The following is a 25,204-nucleotide window of genomic DNA, read 5'->3' as shown; positions in this document are numbered from 1 at the left end:
GACAGGTCGACCTCCTGAGCATTGGATCCCTAGGCAGGTGAAGGCAAGTTGACCTCCTGGGACCCCTGGACTGGAGTTGGGCATCCCCAATGTCTCCAGCGTGACCAGTTTTACCTTATTGCCAGTTTGTTCACTGCAGATGGGAATCGATATCATGATGTAAAGCAATCCAAGCCTGTGACCTGAGACTGGGAACCTGTCATAAGCCTTATCTTCTTACTGCTTTATGAGATTAGAAGTCACTGATTTCCTCTCCTAGTCCTCCATAAGAGCAGGCTAGGGTGTCTCCAATGTAAACATTTCATTGTCAAAGACCCAATTTAGGTAATAACAGAAGTAATGACAAAGGAGTGGGTTATCTGCCCTGTTAGGGGCATTAAGAGTATTTTAATAATAAGTGGGGTGGAGCAACAAAGGGGCAGGGTCCTTGTTGTAGGAGTTAGTAAATGGCTTAAGAACAAATTGGTAACAGGCAACAGACCAGATGCTCCATAAAAGTGGAGTGGAGATTTGATTTGGGGTTATGTTTGTAACTTTAGGAGAAGGGTGGTAAGGGTTTGGGCCCAAATGGCCTGCAGGGCCAATTCCCAAAGTGGCAAACATTATCTCTGGAAGCCCAGTTGCCCTTGAAGGGATGCCAACAGATGGACTTTTAGCAGGCATTGTGTGCCTGTTGCCCACCCTAGCAGGTTCACTGAGGGATGCTGATGTTGTACATGTTGTAGGAAACATGGAAGATGAAGGCCTGAATATCTAGAGACTGGATATTATACAGTATTTCCCTCCCAAGGGCTAGCTATTTTCTGGTTGTCCCTCCAGAAGATTGTAGAGGCAACACTGTGGGCCTGGACGGGGCTCAGGAAAAGAACATGAAACAGGAGGAAAGGGGGCAGGGCACAACTTTTGAAAGAATGGCATAGCCCAAGGGCATAACATAAACCAATCAAGATCAATTGGGTCCAAGATGACAAGTCAAATTCAAGTAAACCTTAATCCTTGATCTGTAAGCTAAATGACACACCCAGAGGTGGCAGGAAAGCTCCAGAAAGTGAAAGTGAAGTCACTCATTCGTGTCCCATTCTCTGCGACCCCATGGACTGTAGCCTACCAGGCTCCTCCATCCATGGGATTTTCCAGGCAAGAATACTGGAGTGGGTTACCATTTCCTTCTCCAAGGCACTGTCAAAAGACAGTTGATGGTGGTTCCCCAATGGTTGGGATGATCTTCCCACTCATTAGCGTATGAATTCACCCAGCTCAAAAAACCTAGCCAGGCTGCATTTCTGGCTGGAGCCCTTGCCCTCTGCAATGGCCTACACCCTGCAGAGTACTCTGAATCCTAACAAATCAACCTCTTACCTATCGCTGTGTCTCTCACTGAATTTTTGCAATGAACTTCATTAGGTCCTGAAGCCAGGCATCATGGGTTTTGGTTGGGCTCAAGTTCCATGAGAGAGGAGCTGAAGGACGGGAGGAAAAAGCAGTGGGAAAAACGTGCCAAGGAATCCCCTTCATAGCCTGCCACAAAATCTGCTAAATACCTGACCTGTGCTCACAGTTTTCATTGGCCTGATCCTTAGTACAAAGAAGATTAAGGACAGAACTCCCACCAGCTTGGGTAACAGCTACTGGGGCTCAGCAGAGAGTGGAGCTTTGGGGACATACTGAGGAGTAGCCTCTCCAGAGTCCCTCATGTGCACCCACTGCCACTCACCTGTTCGAGGAAACAAGAAATGAGAGATTGTAAAGGAATTAAGATTTCATTAGGCATATGTTCCTCCAGTCATAGGAGCAAGGACCTCCTACCTTAACTGGAGGTCTTCTCGAATCTGAGACTGAGCCATGTGAGCTTTCTGCTGAGTTCGTTTTTTGCTGTCCCGGTTTCCATCATGATGGGCTTCTTGTCACTTCCCCCCGTGCTGGGTTTTCTTTGCCTTCTGCTTCTACCAAGGGAGATTTCACCAAGTTGGGCTCCTGCTGTGCTTGGCCTCCTCCTCGCAGGGGCCGCGCTGAGGTTGTTTCAGCCAGGTTAAATCCAAGTCACAGCACCAGAGATGCCAGGGAAATGTGTAATTTTCTTGGTTCTGTCTCATCACAACAAAAATTTGAAGCAATGGATATTAAAGCCCTCGGCACATCACAGCTCTAGGACAGTGTTACAACTATGTGTTACAGCTCAGTTTTATTTAAAAAATAAAGGAAAACACATCTTCGAGGCGTGAAGGCATGCCGACCCAAAAGAACTGAAGAGATGAGAGAAAGACAGAGAGAGAGAGAGCACGCATGTACACATGCGTGTGGGAGAGAGACCCCCCCCCGCCCCACCCTTTGGCTCCTATTTTTATATGTTTTGTTCTCCCCCTGGGCCTGCCCTGTGTAAATTGGGCTAGCCAGGAGTACTGTTTGTTCTACCTGAGGTCCTCACTCTGGTCTTTGGACCTTCCTTTGTTCTATTTTCAAGGACTTTCCCCTTCCTTGTCTTTTAGCCACTGCCATTCTGGACTCCTTTTTCCTATTCTAACTACCTAACAGAAGGACTAATGCTGAAGGTGAAACTCCAGTATTTTGGTCATCTGATGTGAACAGCTGACTCGTTGAAAAAATTCCTGATGCTGGGAAAGATTGAGGACAAAAGAGAAGAGGGCATCAGAGGATGAAATGGCTGGATGGCATCACCAATGCAATGGACATGAACTTGGGCAAATTTGGGGAGATGGTGAGGAACAGGAAGGCCTGGCGTGCTGCAGTTTATGGGGTCGCAAAGAGTCAGATATGACTGGGCGACAGAAAAACAACAACAAATCAATATTATTTAACAGTCAGACAGACATAGGTCAGCATCCTGCTTAAATCTTTTATTTTCTCTTTGATTTTAAACATGACGGTCTAAGAACTAACATAAAAAGCATGAAATAGGACTTTTCTATTCCAATATATGTTAACAGCAATAGTGTCTCTTCTGTAAGTGAATTTAGAACAAATTGTCCAAAATGTACTTCATAGTCTCACAGTATCCACTCCCCTGCCAGTAAATGTTTTGGGGATTAATATCCCAGCATCTGGAAATTACCAGAGAAGCTGGCATTGACATGACCATAAAATTTTAGGTAGGAATCTAAATAAAATAGAAAATACAAGTAAATGTAAACTGAAGAGAACAGAGATATATTTTTTTTTTTACTGCATGTCTAGTGACTAGGATAAAGTAGACACTCATATATATCTGTTGATAAATGAAAGGCACCAGTCACTTTAACAACAAGAAGCAACAGTTCAGAGTGGCAAAGAGATTAACACACACCCAGAGATCCCAGCAGAGCTCAGACACCTTTCTTCAAACCTGGCATTCATCCAAGAGAGCGTATACTTTGGAACAAAGAAAACATAATCCACAATTCAGCTAAGGTAATTGAAAGGGCACAGTGAAAGACTTTCCTATGGAAATTGACATTTGTTGTCTCTAGATACAGTTTAGAATCATCTCTAGATTTTTTCCTATCACTGAAATATTGTGCAGTTACAATAAATATCTAATAACAAGTAAAAGCTGATATGAAAATATATGAAAATTTGTAGTATGATTTTTTGTTGTTCAGTTGCTCAGTCATGTCCAACTGATTGTGACCCCATGGACTGTAACACACCAGGCTTCCCCATCTCTCACTATCTCCCAGAGTCTGCTCAAACTCATGTCCATTGAGTCGAATGATGCCATTCAACCATCTCATCCTCTGCTGTGCTGTGAATAAGGTTTCCTTTCCATCTTGGTAAGCATCAGTGATTTTCAAAGAATAGGGACTTTCTCCAAGAGGAACCTCAAAGATGACTGCAAAATTTCTCTTCTTTAGCAAAGACAGAAGGCACTTAAGAGGGTAGTCATAGTGATGAGAGATGAGCCCCCAAATTGATCCTCTTGGGGGCGCAAGTCCAATTCAAGAAAGTGAAGGGGAATGGACTTTATCAGGATGGTGATAGAATTTGCTTCCCACTACGACTGTAACAAATTACTGCAAAGTTGATGGTTTAAAAAAAAACAAAACAATAACATATTATCTTACAGTCCTGAAGGTTGCAAATACGAAAACGGTCTCTTATGTCTCCTGCATTGGCAGGTGGGTTTTTTTCCATTAGCGCCACTGGGAAGCCCATGGACATCCTTGGGAGATCTTTATTCAGCCTACCACAATGAGGGTGCCATTTAGTTGGGTTTTAAAATGGGCAACAATGCCAGCAGTTTTGTGCTCAACCAGAGTTGTTTATAACCATGGTTGCTCTTTGCCCAACGGAGCACAAATGAAGCGGATGGAGACTACAGGGAGGATGTAGAAGTGCAGGAATCAGAGGATTCAAGAAACAGCAGGTTTCTCTCTTAAGTGTTTGGTGGGGCCTTCTCCAAAGAATGGCTGGGGGAAGTAGACTGGTGTGTATGGCAAATGTGTAAGATCCCAATTAGTCCTAATCCTTGGCATATTCCTACCCTGCCAAAGATGATGAGCCCTTGGAATCCCCTGCAAGAGAAGACATGACAGGAGCCAGGAAGAACCAGGCCTGTCCCTACGTGGTGCCTGACCCCTGGCTGTGGGGTGAGAAACAGGATTGTCTGAGCAGGTGCGGGTCCTGTCAGGGAAAGGTCCTCTTTCCTGGGCAACTGTGGGGACAGTGAAATGGTAAAGTGTGCCACCACAGCGACTGAGACAACAGCAGTGTGGCAGAAAGAATGAGGGCCCTGGCGCAGACAAGTGGTTTGTCTCCTCAGCCAGGGGTCTATCAGGGGCTGCCCTCCCTTAGAAGAGGGGCAGGGGCTCGGCCTCCACGGGCGCCCCCTCCCACTTTCCTCCAGCCCGCGGCCCCTGAAGGTGAAAGCAGCTACCCTGCCACCCGCACTCAAGAAGGATGGCCGGCGTGACGGGGGAAGGGAGGGGGCGGACACCGAACAGTGTGGGGGTTCACACATACACTGCAGGACGGTCTGAATCCATCCGCTGCTCCCTGCAGTGCGACCCGTCCCGACTGGCCCGAGCCGCGCCGCCCGTGACCCCCTTATGCTGCAGGACCAGCAGCGTGGCGGGGGGGGGGGGGGAGGGGGGGGTCACCCCACGGGGTGGGGGGTGGAGGGCTGGCGAGGCCCCGCCCCTCAGGCTGGCGTTCTTCCTGGCCCCGCCCCCTGTGGGTCGGAACTATGCTGGGCCTGGCGGGAGGTGGGTGCGGGGCATCAAGCCCATTATTGCCATATCCCTCCGCCCCCCACTTCCCGACACCCTTGCAGCGAGTGGTCGGTGCTGCAGCCTGCACATCCTCTGCTGGGTTTGGCGCCGCGGTGCAGTGGGCCACACGCCTCTTTGCTGTTCTACCCGCACGCCGAGCGGTGGGAAGCGAAAGAGAAACTGCGACCGGAGTGGGAGGACGACCACCGGGACCTTGCGCCTCCGAAGGCAAGTGAGGGTGTCGCGGGGCGATGACCAGCTCACAGCCTATCCCTGGCAGCCTGAGGACGGGAAGGCGAGCGGGTCGAAGCGGGAACCCTTAGAGAAGTGCGCAGCGCCAGAGGATCCCTGGCGCTGAGACAGCAGCGACCGGTGCAGGCGGGGTCGGGGGGTTGGGGTTCCCTCGGATGCTGGGGAGGCGTACGGCGCGGACTAGTCTCCGCCGGGCTTTCCTGGTGCCTGCGCCCCGCACTCTACGGTGCCTGTGCGGGGAGAGGGCTGTGCGGGAGGCTGCTATGGACGAAGTGGCAGAGGGAGCCAGGATGGGAGCAGCCCGGGCCATGATTCTGCCAAGGTCCCTGTAGGGCCCCGCGTGCCGGGTGCTGTCCCTTCCCATAGGCACCTCTTTGATGCCAAAGTCTCCTGTCTGTGCAGTAGGTCTGGCAATTTCAGGCCATGGGGTGCATCTATAGAGGAGAGGCTTGAGGAAAACGAGGAATGGGAAAACGACCTGTTTTTCTGAAGGTGTGTGGGGAATGGGGGGTTGAGGGTGGGCAGCAGCCATTGACTGGACATCTGAATCGGGGTGGGGTGAGTGCGACCAGCGCAGGTCAGGCATCCAGGAATACTTTCTAAAATTCTCCTTTCTACCTGGTTTCTAAATACCTCCCTTGCCGTCCTCTCTCTCCTCTATCCAGAATTGGAGGTGGAAAAGCTGAACTGGGAGATAAAGGTGCGAGAGAAGTCATAAATACAAGTACCACTACACAAACTAGAATATGTGGGTGCTCTTCCCCCAGTTTGTTGTGCAGCACAAAGGAGGTGAACAACAAGTGGTGAATCTTCAGAATTGAAGAAGAGAGTAAGAGGAGTGTGATATAATGTTGAGGGGTTATCCAGAAACCTGGTCCAGATGGCCTAAGTTAAAAGGGAATAGTCTACCTAATGGAACTCTTACATGTTAAAAGGCAGGTAACTTGGGAACTCCTGTGTTTGTGGTGTTTGTCTGTCCCCCAAGTACTCAGTTGCTGCTTTTATTTCTTGACTGTCTTACCTTTTCATCTGTTTTTCCATAGGCCTGCTTTAAGTCTGGTCACTTCTGCAAGGAAGGAAAGGAGGAGGAGTCCGGTTCAAATCTCTGGAGGTTTGTGCAAAGAGGGGCAACACAGGAGACAGCTACAGAGTAATATGGCAGATATCTTTGATCCAAGTGGTTGCAGGGCCTTCTCTACCTCACCTACTCCATGTCAAGTTTGCACACTGCCACAGAAACCCTCGCATTTCCTGCAGGGTATACTAGGAATATTGGAGTAGGTGTGGACTGGGCTGTGAATGGGAGAGAAATACTTGAGAGTAGAGACCAGGAGACAGAAAATATTAGGCATATTAGACCTTTAAAAGAGAAAGATGTTTGTATCGGGGTCAGGGTTCTCACTTGTCTTTCTAGCAGTTAGGCTCCATTCTCTATTATATGTTTACTTGTTCTCAGGATAGCCTACAGGCTGCTGTAGAGTTTGACACCACTGGAATCAAAGAAAGGAGCAAGAAATTGTGCTACATCAGTGCAGGTTGGTATGGGAGTGGGTACAGCTTTTGGGTGGGGTAGAAGAGACCAGCATAAGTCCAGCAGTGACTAGGGTCTGGCCTTGGGGCTCCTCAGCCTCTCTCATTGCCAAGATACTTTTCCACCAACTTCATACCTATTTTATAACAGGCAAAGTAATATGGCAGCTCTAGGGATAAAAATTGTAGACAAAATGAAGGTGATAGACTTTAATAGCCTAACTTTCCCACCAAGCATTTAAGGTCTAGTCTCTCTGTGTGAGTTTTTGCATGGAGTGAGACAGTTGGAAACGACTCAAACCTCCATGTCATTCTCACTTCCCAGATTGACTTCCAGTGGCAGCTCTGGTGGTGTTGGAATTGCTGCTGAGCACTACCTTCAACAGGTGTGTACCTACCCAGGAACCATCCATCCTCTCCCAGCTTGGTTGTGTTTTCTCTTCACTCTGACTGTAATATTGACTGAGGCTGGGATTGGAAAGGAGGCTTATTGACTGCTGGACTGGTGATTGGCTCTAACTTTTCTTTCCAACTGTATCACCTGAGTCATCAAAAAATTAGAGTGTGAAGATACAAAACTGTGAGAAATCTGTGGTAGAAGCTGAGACTGGGATAGTTGTAGTTATTCAGGTCTTCTCTGTAACTGTACTATGACTGGGGCTGAGATTGAGACTGGTGTCCAGGCCAAGCCTCAAAAGAAGCCTGGCAAAGAGGTTGCCAGTGGGGCTGAAAGAGAGAATGAAGTCCTAATGGTGGTCAGACCAAAGGTTAGGACCCAGGCCCAGGTAATGCTTGGAGCAAGGCCCAAAATTGAGACCGTGGCAGTAACTAAGACACATCCGAAGAGTGAGGCCAAGGCAATCACTGTAGAAAGGTCCATGGGTGAAACCTCTTCATGGGCCAAGACTGAGTTTGATGCTGAGGTCCTACAGAAGACAGAGGGAGTGTCCCAAAACAATGCTATAGCCTGGTCACTGATCAGTACTGAGTCTGGGTCAGTTGCGAAACCTAAGATCTCATCTATAGTTAGGGAACTGGCCAGTACGGATGCCGAGTCCTTTCCTGGCACTAAGGTCAAGTCCCAATCACGAATCCAGCATTTGCTTGTGTCAGAGGAGGAGACCAATGTGGGGTCTTGGTGCCATCCCAGGCCTACATCCAAAAAGGAGAACTTTCACAATTGTGATTTCAGATGGGTGGATAGATCCTTTATGAACTCCTGGTTCTGGAGTAGAGAAGAGGTCAGTACAAGGCTTCATCCTAGAGACAGGGTAAAAGCCAGTACTAGGTCTAGGCACATGGCCAAAGAAGAGGCTATGTCTAGGCCCCAAACCAGTTGGGAACTCTATGTTGCCTCCAGTTCTGGTTCTGAAGATGAATCTATCAAGAATTCCTGGTTCTGGGTCAGAGAAAAGACCAGTATCCGGTCTAGGCCTAGGGAAGAGACCAATAGTAGGTCCTGGTTTAGGTCTAAGAAAGAAGTATCTGAATCCAGTTCTGGGTCTGAATGTGACGACAGTGTCAAATCCTGGTTTTGGGCTGGAGAGGAGGGTAGGCACAAACCCCGAGCCAGGAAGGGGGCCAATGTCAGCACCAGGCACAGGGCCAAGCAAGAAACTTCCATTGATTTCATGTCTGGGTCTATGGATGTAGTCAAAAAAGAGCCCTGGTTCTGGCCTGGAGAGAAGGCTAATAACTTGGCCAAGCCCAAGTCCAAGAAAAAGGTCAGGGCCAGAGCAGTGGTAAAGGAAGAAGCCAAAATCAAGGCCAGAGCTAGGGCCAAGCAAGAAGCCAGGCCAGAGGAAGAGTTCCTCACCGGGGCCTGGTTCTCGGCTGCGGAAGACTCCAGCATAGTTGGTGGGGCCACTGTCAAATCCGGTTCTCAAGTGGAGGATGATTCCATTGTTGGCAGTTGGTTCTGGACTGAAGAAGAAACCAGTGGTACATTCAGACCACAGACTGAGCAGGAGCCTATTGGCAGTTCCATGCTTGGAACTGGAGAAAAGACCAGTGTGGAAACTGAGGCTGATGCCACTTCCAAATCAGTGCCAACAGATGAGAAAGAAAAGGTCATTGCCAGTTTTTGCTGGGCTAATGAAGAAACCAACCTAGAGGCTGAAGAAGAGACCATTTTTGGGTCTTGGTTTTGGGTCGGTGATGAGGCCAGTATGGAAGCTGGGGTTGGGGCCAACTGTGGGTCCAGGCCAAAGTCTGAGGAAGAAGAGGTCATTGGCCCCTGGTTTTGGGCTGGAGAAGAAATCAGTACAGTGGCTGAGTTCAGAGAAGAGGCCAGGCCAGGAGCTGAAGAGGAGACAATATTTGGGCCTTGGTTTTGGGCTGGAAACCAGGCCCACATGGATTCTGGGGCAGAAGTCAACTGTGATACTATGCCAGGGACTGAGGAGGAGGAGCCCATTATTGGGTCATGGTTCTGGCCTGGAGTAGAAGCTTGTGGGAGGGCTGAAGTGAGTAAGTCTAGCCTGGAGGACAAGGAAAAGAGTATTACATCCTCTTGGTTTGGGACCACTGAAGAGATCTGTATGAAGTATGCTGCTGGTGCCCAGTGTAAATTTATCACAGCTGCTGAAGAGATTAACAGTGAGTCTGGTTTCTGGTCAGGAGAAGGTCCCTGTATGTTCCCTGCCAACGAAGGCAGCTGGGAGTCTAGGCTAGAGGACGAACAGGACATTGTTGATTCTTGGTTCTGGTCCATAAAATATACAGGGCCAGAGACCATTGTAGGTCCCTGGTTATGGGCTGTGGAAGAAAGCAGTACAGATGATAGGGCTGAAGAAGAAGCCAAGCCACCTACCAAAGAGGAGACCATGATCACATCCTGGTTCTGGAAAGGGGATAAAGCCATTATAGAGTCTGCAAACAGAGAAGAATCCAGGCTGGATATTGAAGAGGAAGACATTATTGATTCTTGGTTCTGGGCTAGGGAGGAAGACAGGCTTAAAACAGAAGCAGAGGCTAGAGAAGAGGACAGGCTGGCAGCTGAAGAAGAACTTTTTGTTGGGTCTTGGTTCTGGGCCAGGGAAGAGGCCATTAGGAACGAGGCTAATATTTGCAGCAAATACAGTCCAAAAGCTGGAGAGGAGGAAGTCATTGTTGAGTCCTGGTTCTGGGCTGAAGAAAAGACCAGTCTCGAGGCAGGGGCTAGTTTTGATTCCAAGCATGGAGCTGAAAAGGAGGAAATCATTGTTGGGTCCTGGTTCTGGGCTGAAGAAGAGAGTATAGACATTAGACCTCAGGCAGTAGAAGAGACCACATCAAGGTCTGGAGAGGAAACCATTTTTGAATCCTGGTTCTGGGATGCAAAAGAAGTCAATGTAGAAGCCAAAACACGCTGTGCGTCTAAGCCAGAGGATGATAAAGAGATGATTGTTGAGTCCTGGCTCTTATCTGGAGACAAGGACATTAATGAGACTGAAACTGGGGCCACCTCTGAGTCTAGGCCAGAAAATGAGGAAGGGGCAGTTGTTGGGTCCTGGTTTGTGGCTAAAAACGAGGACAATAACAGGCCTGGTGATGGAACCAACTCTGAGTTCAGGACAATAGCTGAGGAGGATGAGGCCATCGTGGGGTCCTGGTTTTGGGCAGGAGATGAGACCCATTTTGAATCAGATCCTAGCCCTGTGTACAGGGCCATTTCCAAGTCCAGATGTTCAGTTGAGCAGGAGCCTGATGCTTCACACAGGCCCCAGAGCTGGGAGGAAGTTACTGTTCAGTTCAAGCCTGGCCCATGGGGTAGGGTTGGCTTCCCATCCCCAAGCCTCTTTAGATTTTCAAAAGAAGCAGCATTCCTATTCTCTGAAATGTTTGGAGGAAAGCCAAAGCACATGGAACTGAGCCTAGAAGGGGAAGACCAGGAATCTTTGCTTCAGCCTGATCAACCTGACCCCAAGTTCTCATTTCAATATGATCCATTCTACTGGTCAGTCGTGCAAATTTGGGAGCATCTTAGGACCAGGGAGAGTGCAGAGCCTGAGAGTTGCTCCTGCAGCTGCATACAGTGTGAATTTAAAATTGGTCCTGAAGAGTTTGAAGAAGAACTCCTATTAATGGACAAAATTCGAGAGCCTTGTATTCATGAAATATCTAAAATTGCAATGGGTATGAGAACTACTTCTCAATATGCTTATGATTTCATTCGTGATTCAGGTGTTGTCTCACTTATTGAAACCTTGCTCAATTATCCCTCCTCCCAAGTTAGGACAAGGTTTTTAGAGAATATGATTCACATGGCTCCACCTTACCCAAATCTAAACATAATTCAGACATATGTATATCAGGTATGTGAGGAAACTCTTGCTTATAGCTTGGATTCCCCTGAGCAGTTATCTGGAATAAAGATGGTTAGACACCTCACTAGAGCCACTGGCTATCACACACTGGTTGCCAGGTATATATCTGGGCTTCTTTTGTTATTAGCCACAGGCAATACTGAAACGAGGTTTCATGTTTTGAAAATGCTGTTGAATTTGTCTGAAAATCCTGTCATGACAAAAGAACTACTCAATGCTGAAGCAGTGTCAGAATTGATGGGCCTTTTTAGCAGGAAAGAGACAAATAATATTCAAGTTGTTCTAGCAATGCTTGAGAATATTGGTAACAATATAAAAAAAGAGGTGGTGTTCACTGATGATGATTTCAGTCTTGAGCCACTTACTTCTGCATTCCATGAAATTGAGAAATTTGCTAAGGAACTGCAAGGCAAAATAGACCATAAAAATGACCCCGAGGCAGACCAAAAAAATGAGTATGATTAGTTACTTGGCTCTGATTATCCTTATGTTCCTGAGTTATGATCCTTGAATAATGTTTTCAAAGTTGGTTCTATGTTGTAATGTACATCCTTAATGCTGATACTAACTTTGTCCAACTTTGTATGAGCTGGATCTATCTTCTGATGCCAAACGAATACTAAAACTGAAAGCACATTTGTTGATATTTGTTTTTGTCCAGATTGTGAATTTAGTATTTAAACTTACAGTGAATTGAGCCATCATAAGTAAGCTACCCTTTTGATTGTTGTTCTGGTGTTACTGATGTCGATTTGAGTCATGTCCTGTTTTCAATAAAGTTCTGTGTTTAAGTAGGCAGAAATCACCCTTCTCCTTGAAGTTAAAATATAGCTGCCAAGATAACACATGACAACATAGAGATAATTAATATATGAATAATAATGTTCCTTGAAAAAGCTTATTCTTATATCTGTAAATGCAAATGTTACCATGGGTTGCTACTCAGGGTATGATTTAGAGAAAAAGCACCCAATTGATTTGGGCTCTGAAATGTAGGGAAGATGTTGGATGTTGTGAAGAAAAGCTCGCAGTTGGAATAGTGCTCCTATGGGAGTGAGGTATCCAGTCTGCCTGGAGTGGCTATGAGGAGTATTAAGCGATATAAAATGAGGTAAGTTTTGAAGAGCTGAGAAGTTGCATTTTGCAGTTCAAAGTATGGGTGTTTCTTTGATACTGCCTAAAGCAGGGGTCTGGGGTGCAGACCAGTACTGGTCCGTGGCCTGTTGGGAACCAGGCCATATAGCAGGAGGTGAGCAGAAGGCTTCCTCTGCGCTCACCCCATCCCTTGCATTACTGTCTGAACCATGCCCCCCTGCACTGCTCACATTACCAACTGAACCATCCTTATCCCCCCCACCCCCAGTCTGTGAAGAAATTGTCTTACATGAAACTGGTCCCTGGTGCCAGAAAGGTTGGAGACCACTGGCCCACAGGTTAAAAGAAAAAGACCAGAAAGCACACAAATTTAACTGTCAGGAAGACCGTTTCTTCATGGTGGTGCCATGGAGAGTGTCAAGGTAATAGCATACAGCTACTAAGAGTGATGATATACAGGTTTTTTAATTGGCTAAGAAAAGCTCTAATGCCTTCTATATTTGATGAAATAGAAAAGACTGGTAAAATGTATGGAAGGATGATACTCCCCAAATATGTGAAATGGACTGGATTTGTGAAATGTATATTATTTTATTATGGGAAATCTTATAACCATTTAAAACATGTCAAAAGAGTAAAGAAGTGTGAGAGACTACAATTTAGGACTGGGTTGCCAAAGAAAAATGCATAATTATTTAAAGGGAGTAAATTGTAAACTTTCTAAAGTTTCTGATTTATGGTACACATTTTTTTGGATTCACAAAGGTAATAATGTATCTTCAGACAGGATTAAAAGTCAGGGATGATGTTGATTTGGGGTAGGAGGGAGTCCAGGCTAAAGGAAAATACACAAATTTTTATTCACCTTGGTTTGTATCAGGATGGAAAGTTTTGTTTTGTTTTGTTTTCTATAAGACTCTAGGCTGTAAGATTTTTGTAAGTAGGGCAAAGTGGCAGATTTCATCCATTCACAAACCAAAAGTGATAACAGAGATCGTCCTGGTGGTGGAAATTGGAGACTGAATGTTTTGCCTATCAGTATTTTAAAGACAGATCTTGCGTGTGTTTTAATACATCACCCGAGTTTCATCAGTTCAGTCGCTCAGCCGTGTCCGACTCTTTGCGAGCCCATGGACTGCAGCACGCCAGGCTTCCCTGTCCATCACCAACTCCCGGAGCCTACTCAAACGAGTTTTATACAGAATATTAAAAGTCAGTTGGTCTCTGAACTCCTCATGGAGTGTTCCTCGCCAGCCCTGTGTTCCTACAGAGCAAAGCCCAGTCCTAGGACGGAAGCGTTGGCTCCAAAACAGCCTTCCTTTCAGCTCTCTATCTTCACCACCACCAGGAGCTTCAGGTTGTTCTAGCAAGCAGCTCAGCCCTAGAGGCAGAAGACTGTACCTTGCTTGCTACTGCAGGGCTGCGGCAGACATGCCGAATGTGCGGTCACGTGAGGCTGAGGGTGGGTCACATGACGGCGCTCTCGCTTGAACCGGCGTAGAGGTGTGTAAGCACTGAAAAGGGTCGGGAAAGACTTGCACCTGACGCTTGACAGACGGCTGTAAGAGGAGTGGTAGGATGTAACGGTGGGTGGGTGGATGTCTCTTCATGGTGCACTAGCCTGAAAACGAATTCCTCAGGTGCCCAGGATTACGATATTTGTTGGCAGAGGACACAATCCCTCAGCCAATCGCGAGCGTCTTAGCCGGGGCCTGATTTTTGTCCAGGAGCTCAAGAGGCCGGAAGTCATCCTGAGGGAGGCGTATGCGGAGAGAAGCAGCGGCCGCTGTTGGAGGAGGTGGGTTCGAGGCCGGGAAATAGCATCCATGGGAGGTGGTGGTAGAGACTAGATCCTCGTGGAGGAAGCGCCTGGGACCTTCGTGGTCCCTCCTGCTCCATCCTGCTTTCTGAACGCCCTTCACCCCACCCAGCGTTGGGCGACTGTTCCTCTGTTTGGGTAGGGGAGGTGGATACGAGGAAGCAGTTGGCTTCAGGGGTGCCTAGAAAAAGGACACGGTGAAGTGACAATATGTGAATACCCAATTTGTGTACACCCATAGCGCTGGCTCTGGAGAGGCAGGGATGGGATCAGATGGGATCTTTGAGGTACCATACCCCTCCGTTCCTCCCATCCAGTTGGCACTATCTCTTCTATCTGTCAGACAGTGGGGATGACTGGACTCAGTATTGCAGGCAAGTTAGTGGTGGGAGTGGGTATGGGGTTGATCAGAGAGTAACGGAACTGACTTTTGCTCTAAGGTTCCAGGTGCCTGGAGATGCAAGAGAGGCATTAAACCTCAACCTGGGCAGCTCTAGTGTAGTGGAGAGAGGACACACTCATGAGGAGGGAACCTAGATGCTTTGGGCCCTTCACATAGTGGTTCTCATTGGGATATTGATATCCCAATTGATATCCAGCAAGCTTTTCAACCCTCAAGAGGATCCCTGGATCTCAACCCAGGCAGCAGCATCCTGGGGATCTGCCCTGGATATGAGATTCTGAAATGGCTTAGTCCCATTGCACCCTCAACAGTTCCCATCCAGAGACACAAGGGTCATTGTTTTACCTGCTCCCTCATTTTTCCAGTCTTGGGCCTAGAGGAGGGTCTTTATGGGAACCACCTACAGGAACTGTTTTATGAATTTTCTCACAGGTTCCCTTCCACCGACTCTTTGCTCTTTTCCTTGTTTTTGTTTTCTGGCCAATGCCTCTTGGTGGTTTGCATCTATCCTTAGTGGTACTCCCTTATTTGTGCTAATCCATTTCGATCAGAGCTCAGCTTTATGAGGTATTTCCAGGATACCAAAGTCTTTTTAGGAGAGTATAGTTTAAAAAAAATTTGACTAATCCCATTAATCTCTTTATCTGCACATTTTACAGATTTGAAGCCAATTAGTACATAGCAGTCTTTTTCATTTTTTGCAGCTGCATAATCCTCCATTGTGTCACTGCTATGTGTTAATCACTCAGTCATGTCTGACTCTTTGTTATCCCATGAAGTGTAGCCTGCCAGGTTCCTCTGTCCATGGAATTCTCCAGGCCAAAATACTGGAGTGGGTTGCCATTTTCTCCTCCAGTCACTGCTATAATTTGTTCAATTGCTCTCCTGTATATGGGTATTTCTTTCCAATATTTTGCTGTTGCAACAGTGCTGGAAGAATAACCTTGTGCAATTATAATTTTTGTATGTTTAGAGGTAGATTCCTAGAAGTGAGGATGGTTGGTCAAATGATATGCATATGTAGTTTCATTAGATATTCTGAGATATCCCTCCAAAGGGATATTACAAATTTTCATTACCATCAGCAGTTTATGGGTTGTCTGTTTCCCTCCAGCCTTGCCAATAAATTTATTATCCTTTTGATGTTTGTTATCTAGTGATGTCATCTCTCTCATTCTTGATGTCAGTAATTGTGTCTTCTCTTTTGTTTTCCTTTATCATTCTGCCTAGAGCCTGATCAATTTTATTGACCTCAACAAACTAGTGTTTAATTTTATTGATTTTAAAAATTTTGTGTTTTCTATTTTTTATTGGATTTTGCTCTTATTTTTTTTTTCTTTTGTTTACTTTGTGTTTGTTACTGTTCTGTTTCTAGCTACTTGAAATAGAAGCTGAGGTCAATTAATTTGAGCCCATCATTTTTCTAATACAGGCATTTTAGTATTGTAAATTTTCCTCTAATACTGCTTAAGCTGCATCCCACAAATTTTGATATGTTGTGTTTTCATTTTTCAATGGAAATTACATACTAATTTCTTTTTAATTTTCTTCTCTTATCCAAGAATTATTTGAAGTAGGCTATGTAGTTCCTAAATATTTGAGACTTTCCCAGATATGTTTTGGTTATATATTTCTACAGTACTGACCTGGTCAGAGAACTTACTCTGTATGGTCTGAATCTTTTTAATTTATTGAGTGTTCCTTTATGGCCCAGAATATGGTCTATTTCAGTAAATATACTGATTGCACTTGAAAAAATTGTGTATCTTTCTGTTGTCCTGTGAACTTTTCAAAAATGTCAGTTAGGTCTAGTTAGTTCATAATCTTAGTTTAAGTCTTCTATTATATATCTTTACTTATTTTGTCTGTACTTGTGCTGAAATCTGACTGTAGTTATGGTTATGCCTCTCTCCTTGACATTCTATCACAGTATTTTTGTTGTTACTGTTTTTTAATATACTATTAGATTCAACTTGCCAGTTTTTTTCATTTTTTTCATTAATGATACTGACCTATGATTTTATATTTTAATGCTGTAGTTTTCTTATTATAGTTTCAAGGTTATATTAGCTGCATTAAATGAGTTAGAATAGCTTTTGTTCTTTTTCTGGTCTCAGGAAGAGTTTGTATATCACAAAGAATATCTGTACCTTGAATATGCCTTAGAACTTGTCTTTAAAACCTTTTTAACTAATGCCTTTTAGGGTAGAACATACATTATATAGCATTTTACAGATCACACAAAATAGGCTTTCACAGACATCTTCCCCACAGCTTATTCACACAGTTCCTTGCACCTGGAGAGGACAACTTTCTCATTCACTTGTCCTTTCTCACTCATCATCTCCAGCCCCTTGTAATCTCTGTCAGAGGCCTATCCATTCTTCAAAGATTTTCTAGAAGGCCATCTATCCCCTTCATAGTGACACTGCTGATCCCTTTCACCAGTTCCATGAATTCTAACCTTCAGGTGTCCAGTGTTTATCCATTTGGTCATGCCTACTCGAGAGTCAAGCAAGGACTTCTTCCTTTGGGATGGGGCTGTGGGCTGGGTAATCTGTCTTAGAAACGTATAGTGAACTTAGTAGATACATATGTCTATAAGTCTATCAGCAAAAATTTTAAGCCTTTTACTAATGGAATTGGGGAACATGGTATTGCCTTGTTATTTTGGTATTATTAATGAGGTTAAACCTACTTTCAGATGTTTCAGAGGTTAAACCTAGCCAGTTGGGTTTTCTTTTTGTAAGCAGAGTATTTGTAAGCTTTTATCATTTGCCTTTTCGAGGTTCTTGGTTTAGAGGTTCTTAGAAGTTCAAGAACTTCTTATTGATTTCTACATACACACAAGCCTGTGAATAGTCCAGAGAATTTTGAAAGAAAAATAATATGGAAGTTGGAAAGTGTTTTTCCCACAAAGAATTTAAAAAATTTTGTCAAATCTCTTGACAGGGTAGAACTACTCAGGAAAAGTTAAATGGAATACAGATAGAGAGCCCATATGTTTCCACATATATGTGGGTGACAGTTCAAATTCATGGAGAAAAGTGAAAGATTCAGTGTGCCCAGGATCCTCAGCATGTTCAGTGATTCACTAGCAGGATTCACAAGGCTCAGTATACAGTTGTACTCACAGCTATGATTTATTACAAAAGAATGTGAAACCAAATCAGTGAAAAGAAAAAAGTGCATGGAACAAAGTTCAAAAGAAATCACTGCAAACTTCCAGTATTTCTCTCCCAGTGGAGTCCCACAGGATACACTTAATTCCTTCAATAGTTTATGACAACATGTGTGAAATGTTATTTATCAAGGAAGCTTATTAGACACTCAGTGCCCAAGATTTGAGGGAGATTGAGGTAGCTTTTGCCTAGCATGCACCAAAATTCAAGACTCCCAGAAGGAAAAAAGGTATTAATATTTAGCATAAACTGTATTGTTCGCACAGAGAGTTTAGGCACAGTGAGCCAATCATAATCTGTTTTGGGAATAATGGAAACCTTCTTTAAATCCAAGTTAACAGAATCAAGCCAAAGGCCAGCCTCCAAGCAAGTCTTTATAAAGCTTGCAATCTTACATCTGCTATGCTAACTCTTTTCTACACATTTGGTGAATGGTGTTAGAATAATTAGTTAATCATTTGGGAAAACAGATGATGTCATGTCATGATACATGTAATCAAATTCCAGGAAGATTGGATATCTTAAATATTTCAAAAGATGCAGAAGGATAAAGAAAAATAAATACTCATTTACTTAAAATGAATTTTGACTTGTGATATGTAGAGGGAAATGCAAATAGATTCTTTCCACATAATACCAGTATTATTTATTAAATAATATGCCCCTACTCCAACAATTTCCCATGTCTCTTTTATAGTATATGGTTATCTTCAAATATGTTTCTGAGGTAAATTCTCTTTGGTGTTAGAAGCATACAGGCTTACTTATTGCAGTTTATAATAAATATTGTGGGTTATCTGAAATGTACTACCTATAGTTCATACCTGATTACTCTCCAATTAATATTGTCATTTTATCTTATCTTTAATATTATTATATTGATTGAGGTAGAGGGTTACTAATATTCTCATATAACTCCTTTGAAATTCTCTTGGAGTTTCAAAAAGGAAAAGTGTTGGCCAGGCCAAAGAATATCTCTCTATGTTGCTATGTCAGATAGCATAATTTTTTTCTCATGACTGAATTTTACTTACATATATGAATAAATGTTATTGTATATAGTCATATATAACAGGTTCTTTGTCAGTTCATCTGTCAGTGCATATTTAGGTAGTTTCAGGTAGTTTCTGTGTCTTGTCTATTGTGAATAATGCTGAAATGAACATGGAAGTACAGATATCTCTTAAAGATAGTGATTTCATTTCCTTTGAATATATACACCAAAGTGGGATTACTGGATCATGTGGTGATTTAAAAAAAATTTTGAAAAACCTCCATGCTGTTTTCCATAGTAGCTGTACTAATTTACATTCCCACCAACAGTGTATAAGAGTTTGCTTTATTTATATTCTTGCCAACATGTGTTCTCCCTTGTATTTTTGATAATCATCATTCTAACTGGTTGAAGTAATACCTCATTGTGATTTGATTTGCATTTCCCTGATGACTAGTAATGTCATCTTTTCATGACATTAGTGATGTCATCTTTTCATGTAACTGTTGGCCATTTGTATCTCTTCTGTAGAAAACTAATTATTCAGGTTCTTTACCCATTTTAAAATCAGATTATTAGTTTCACTATTCAGTTGTATGATTCCTGATATGTTTTAGATATTAGTGAAAGAGAAAGTGTTAATCTCTTGGTCGTGACTGACTCTTTGCGACCCTATGAAATGTAGCCTGCCAGGCTCCACTGTTCATGGAATTCTCCAGGCAAGAATCCTGGAGTGAGCTGCTATTCCCTTCTTCAGGGGATCTTCCTGACCAGGGTCGAACTTTCATCTCCTGCATTGCAGACAGATTCATTACCACAGAACCACCTGAGAAGCCCTCTGTTAATGTAGTGTATCTCATTTGTTGATTTGTATATGATGAACCATGCTTTCATTGCAGATATAAATCTCACTTGATCATGGAATATGATCCTTTCAATGTACTATTGAATTCAGTTTGCTAGCATTTTGTTTAGAGTATTTGCATATAAAATTAATTTATTTTCATTGGAGAATAATTAACAATATTTTGATGGTTTTTGCCATACATTGACATGAATCAGCCACAGGTATACATGTGTGCCCACTATCCTGAACCCCCCTCCCACCTCCCTCCCCATCCAATGCCTCTGGATTGTCCCAGACCACCAGCTTTGGGAACCCTCTTCATGCATTGAACTTGCATTGGCATCTGTTTTACATATGGTAATGTACATGTTTCAATGCTATTCTTTCAAATCATCCCACCCTTGCCTTCTTACAATGAGTCCAAAAGTCTGTTCTTTACATCTGTGTCTCCTTTGCTGCCCTGCATGTAGGATCACTGTTACCGTCTTTCTAAATTCCATATATATGCATTAATATACAGTATTTGTCTTTCTCTGTCTTACTTCATTCTGTGTAATAGGTTCCAGTTTCATCCACCTCATTAGAACTGACTCAAATGCATTCCTTTTTATAGCTGAGTAATATTCCATTCTGTATATGTACCACATCTCCCTTATCCTTTGTTCTGCCGGTGGATATCTCTAGGTTGCTTCCATGTCCTAGCTATTTTCACTAGTGCTGAAATGAACATTGGGGGTAGATGTGTCTTTTTCAATTCTGATTTCTTCAGGGTGTATGCCTAGCAGTGGGATTGCTGGGTTGTATAGCAGTTCTATTCCCAGTTTTTTAAGGAATCTTCACACTTTTCCACAATGGCTGTACCAATTTGCATTCCCAACAACAGTGTAAGAGGCTTGCCTTTTCTCCACACTCTCTCCAGCATTTATTGTTTGTAGACATTTTGATGATGGCCATTCTGACTGGTGTAAGATGATACCTCATTGTTGTTTTGATTTGCATTTATCTAATAATGAGTGATGTTGAGCATCTTTTCTTTTTCTTTTTTCTTTTCTTTTCCTTTATTTATTTATTTATTTTTTCAGTGGGTTTTGTCATACATTGATATGAATCAGCCATAGATTTACACGTATTCCCCATCCCGATCCCCCCTCCCACCTCCCTCTCCACCCGATTCCTCTGGGTCTTCCCAGTGCACCAGGCCCGAGCACTTACCTCATGCATCCCACCTGGGCTGGTGATCTGTTTCACCATAGATAATATACATGCTGTTCTTTCGAAACATTCCACCCTCACCTTCTCCCACAGAGTCCAAAAGTCTGTTCTGTACTTCTGTGTCTCTTTTTCTGTTTTGCATATAGGGTTGTCGTTACCATCTTTCTAAATTCCATATATATGTGTTAGTATGCTGTAATGTTCTTTATCTTTCTGGCTTACTTCATTCTGTATAATGGGCTCCAGTTTCATCCATCTCATTAGAACTGGTTCAAATGAATTCTTTTTAATGGCTGAGTAATATTCCATGGTGTATATGTACCACAGCTTCCTTATCCATTCATCTGCTGATGGGCGTCTAGGTTGCTTCCATGTCCTGGCTATTATAAACAGTGCTGCAATGAACATTGGGGGTGCATGTGTCTCTTTCAGATCTGGTTTCCTCAGTGTGTATGCCCAGAAGTGGGATTGCTGGGTCATATGGCAGTTCTATTTCCAGTTTTTTAAGAAATCTCCACACTGTTTTCCATAGCGGCTGTACTAGTTTGCATTCCCACCAACAGTGTAAGAGGGTTCCCTTTTCTCCACGCCCTCTCCAGCATTTATTGCTTGTAGACTTTTGGATAGCAGCCATCCTGACTGGTGTGTAATGGTACCTCATTGTGGTTTTGATTTGCATTTCTCTGATAATGAGTGATGTTGAGCATCTTTTCATGTGTTTGTTAGCCATGTGTATGTCTTCTTTGGAGAAATGTCTGTTTAGTTACGAGCATCTTTTCATGTGTTTATTAGCCATCTTTATGTCTTCTTTGGATAAATGTCTGTTTAATTCTTTTGCCTGCTTTTTGATTGGGATGTCTGTTATTGTGGTACTGAGCACATGAGTTGCTTGTATATTTTGTATTATTTTTTAATCAATTTATTTTAATTGCAGGATAATTACTTTACAATATCGTGATGGTTTTTCCATACATCAACATGAATCAGCCACAGGTGCACATGTGTCCTCCCATCCTGAACCCTCTACCTTCTTCCCTCCCCACCTCATCCCTTTTGGTTGTCCCAGAGCACCAGCTTTGAGTGCCCTGCTTCATGCATCAAACTTGCACTGGTCATGTTTTACATATGGTAATATACATGTTTCAATGCTATTCTCTCAAATCATCCCACCCTTGCCTTCTCCCACATAGTCCAAAAGTCTGTTCCTTACATCTGTGTCTCTTTTGCTGCCTTGCATGTAGCATTGTCATTACCATCTTTCTAAATTCCATATATATGCCTTAATATACAGTACTTGTCTTTCTCTTTCTGATTTACTTCACTCTGTATAATAGGCTCCAGTTTCATCCACCTCATTAGAACTGACTCAAATGCATTCTTTTTTATTGAGTAATATTCCATTCTGTATATGTACCACAACTTCCTTATCCATTCTCAGCCGATGGACATTTAGGTTGCTTCCATGTCCTAGCTTTTGTATATAGTGCTGCAGTGAACATTGAGGTACATGTGTCTCTTTCATTTCTGGTTTCCTCGGTGTGTATGCCCAGTAGTGGGACTGCTGGGTCGTATGGCAGTTCTATTCCCAGTTTTTTAAGGACTCTCCACATTGTTCTCAACAGTGGCTGTATCAGATTGCATTCCCACCAACAACATAAGAGAGTTCCCTTTTCTCCACACCATCTCAAGCACTTATTGTTTGTAGACTTTTTGATGGTGGCCATTCTGACTTGTGTGAGATGATACCTCATTGTAGTTTTGATTTGCATTTCTCTAATAATGAGTGATGTTGAGCATCTTTTCGTGTGTTTATTAGTCATGTCTTCTTTGAAGAAATATCTGTTTTTTGCCCACTTTTTGATTGGATTGTTCATTTTTCTGCTATTGAACTGCATGAGCTGGTTGTATATTTTGGAGATTAATTCTTTGTCAGTTGCTTCATTTGCTATTATTTTCTCCCATTCTGAGGGCTGCATTTTCACCTTGCTTATAGTTTCCACATTGTGTAACATCAGGTAAGTTTAATTAGGTCCCATTTGTTTATTTTTGGTTTTATTTCCATTACTCTGGGGAGTGGGTCCTAGAGGATCTTGCTGTGATTTATGTCAGAGAGGGTTCTGTCTATGTTTTCCTCTAAGAGTTTTATAGTTTCTGGTCTTACATTTAGATCTTTAATCCATTTTGAGTTTCTTTTTGTGTATGGTGTTAGAAAGTGTTCTAGTTTCATTCTTTTAGAGGTGGTTGTTCAATTTATCCAGCACCACTTGTTAAAGAGATTGTTTTTTCTCCATTGTATAGCTTTCCCTCCTTTGTCAAAGATAAGGTGTCCATAGGTGCACGGATTTATTTCTGGGCTTTCTGTTTTGTTCCATTGATCTATATTTCTGCCTTTGTGCCAGTCCCATGCTGTCTTGATGACTTTAGCTTTGGAGTATAGTCTCACGTGACGAGGGTTGATTCCTACAGTTCCATTCTTTCTAAAGATCACTTTCGCTATTTGAGGTTTTTAGTGTTTCCATACAAATTGTGAAATTATTTGTTCTAGTTCTGTGAAAAATATCATTGGTAGCTGATAGGGATTGCATTGAATCTATAGATTACTCATTTTCACTATGTTGATTCTTCCAATACATGGATATGATATATTTCTCCATCTATTTGTGTCATCTTTGATTTCTTTCATCAGTGTTTTAGATTTCTATATATAGATCTTTTGTTTCTTTAGGTACGTTTATTCCTATCTATTCAGTTCTTTTCGATGCAATGGTAAATGAGATTGTTTCTTTAATTTCTCTATTATTTCATTATTAGTGTATAGGAATGCAAAGGATTTATGTGTATTAATTTTTTATCCTGCAAATTTACTACATTCATTGAAGAGCTCTATTAATTTTCTGTCAGTTATTTAGGGTTTTCTATGTACAGGATCATGTCATCTGCAAACAGTGAGAGTTTTACTTCTTCTTTCCCAATCTGGATTCTTTTCATTTATTTTTCTTCTATGAATGCTGTGGCTAGGACTTCCAAAACTATGTTGAATAGTAGTGTTGAGTGTGGGCACTGTAGTCCTGTTACTGATTTTAGAGGAAATGCTTTCAGTTTTTCACCATTGAGGATAATGTTTGCTGTGGGTTTGATGTATATGGCTTTTATTATGTAGAGGTATGTTCCTTCTATTTCTTAGCTTTCTGGAGAGTTTTTGTCATAAATGGGTGTTGAATTTTGTCAAAGCCTTTCTCTGTATCTTTTGAGATAATGATGGTTTTTTTATCTTTGAATTTCTTAACATGGTGGATCACATTGATTTATTTGCAAATATTGAAGAATCCTTGCATCCCTGGGTCTTGTTCTCATGGGTGGGGTCATGCTCAGTAAATATTTAATCCAGTTTTCTGTTGATGGTTGGAGCTGTTTTCCCTCCCTGCTATTTTAGTTCAGTTCAGTTCAGTTCAATCTCTCAGTCATATCCGACTCTTTGTAACCCCATGGACTGCAGCACGCCAGGCCTCACTGCCCATCACCAACACTCAGAGTTTACGCAAACTCATGTCCTTTGAGTCAGTAATGCCATCCAACCATGAGTCCTCTGTCATCCCCTTCTCCTCCCACCTTCAATTTTTCCCAGCATCAGGGTCTATTCAAGTGAGTCAGATCTTCGCATCAGGTGGCCAAAGTATTGGAGTTTCAAGTTCAGCATCAGTCCTTCCAATGAACATTCAGGACTGATTTCCTTTAGGATGGACTGGTTGGATCTCCTTGCAGTCCAAGGGACTCTCAAGAGTCCTCTCCAACACCACAGTTCAAAAGCATCAATTCTACATCGCTCAGCTTTCTTTATAGTCCAACTCTCACATCCATACATGACCACTGGAAAAACCATAGCCTTGACTAGACGGACCTTTGTTGACAAAGTAATGCCTCTGCTTTTTAATATGCTGTCTAGATTGGTCATAACTTTTCTTCCAAGGAGTAAGCGTCTTTTTATTTCATGGCTGCAGTCACCATCCACAGTGATTTTGGAGCCCAAGAAAATAAAGTTTGCCACTGTTTCCACTGTTTCTCCATCTATTTGCCACAAAGTGATGGGACCAGATGCCATGATCTTTGTTTTATGAATGTTGAGCTTTAAGCCGACTTTTCCCCTCTGCTCTTTCACTTTCATCAAGAGGCTCTTTAGTTCTTCTTCACTTTCTGCCATAAGGGTGGTGTCATCTGCATATCTGAGGCTGTTGATATTTCTCCCAGCAATCTTGATTCCAGGTGTGTTTCATCCAGCCCAGAGTTTCTCATGATATACTCTGCATATAAGTAAAAGAAGCAGGGTGACAATATACAGCCTTGACATACTCATTTTCCTCT

General features: G+C 43.1%; 1 protein-coding gene across 2 annotated transcripts; it reads left to right on the top strand.

Moving 5' to 3' along the window:
* Positions 1–6,352: 6,352 nt before the first annotated feature.
* Positions 6,353–12,091, top strand: GPRASP1 (G protein-coupled receptor associated sorting protein 1). Of its 2 annotated transcripts, XM_043458611.1 has the most exons (4): positions 6,353–6,395; positions 6,500–6,567; positions 6,913–6,991; positions 7,312–12,091. In XM_043458611.1, exon 4 carries the CDS (start codon positions 7,637–7,639, stop codon positions 11,756–11,758), a length of 4,122 nt encoding a protein of 1,373 aa, XP_043314546.1. In that variant the 5' UTR covers positions 6,353–6,395; positions 6,500–6,567; positions 6,913–6,991; positions 7,312–7,636; the 3' UTR covers positions 11,759–12,091. The 2 variants fall into 2 exon arrangements, with proteins under 2 accessions (XP_043314546.1, XP_043314547.1); XM_043458612.1 differs by lacking the exons at positions 6,353–6,395; positions 6,913–6,991.
* The last annotated feature ends 13,113 nt before the right edge of the window (positions 12,092–25,204 follow it).

Source organism: Cervus canadensis, chromosome X, assembly GCF_019320065.1.
Source record: "Cervus canadensis isolate Bull #8, Minnesota chromosome X, ASM1932006v1, whole genome shotgun sequence".
NCBI lineage: Eukaryota > Metazoa > Chordata > Mammalia > Artiodactyla > Cervidae > Cervus > Cervus canadensis.
This window is presented reverse-complemented; position numbering and strand designations above follow the sequence as displayed.

Coding starts and splice junctions, on each gene's coding strand:
- GPRASP1 (XM_043458611.1), top strand. CDS start 7,637: ATGACTGGGGCTGAGATTGAGACTGGTGTCCAGGCCAAGCCTCAAAAG.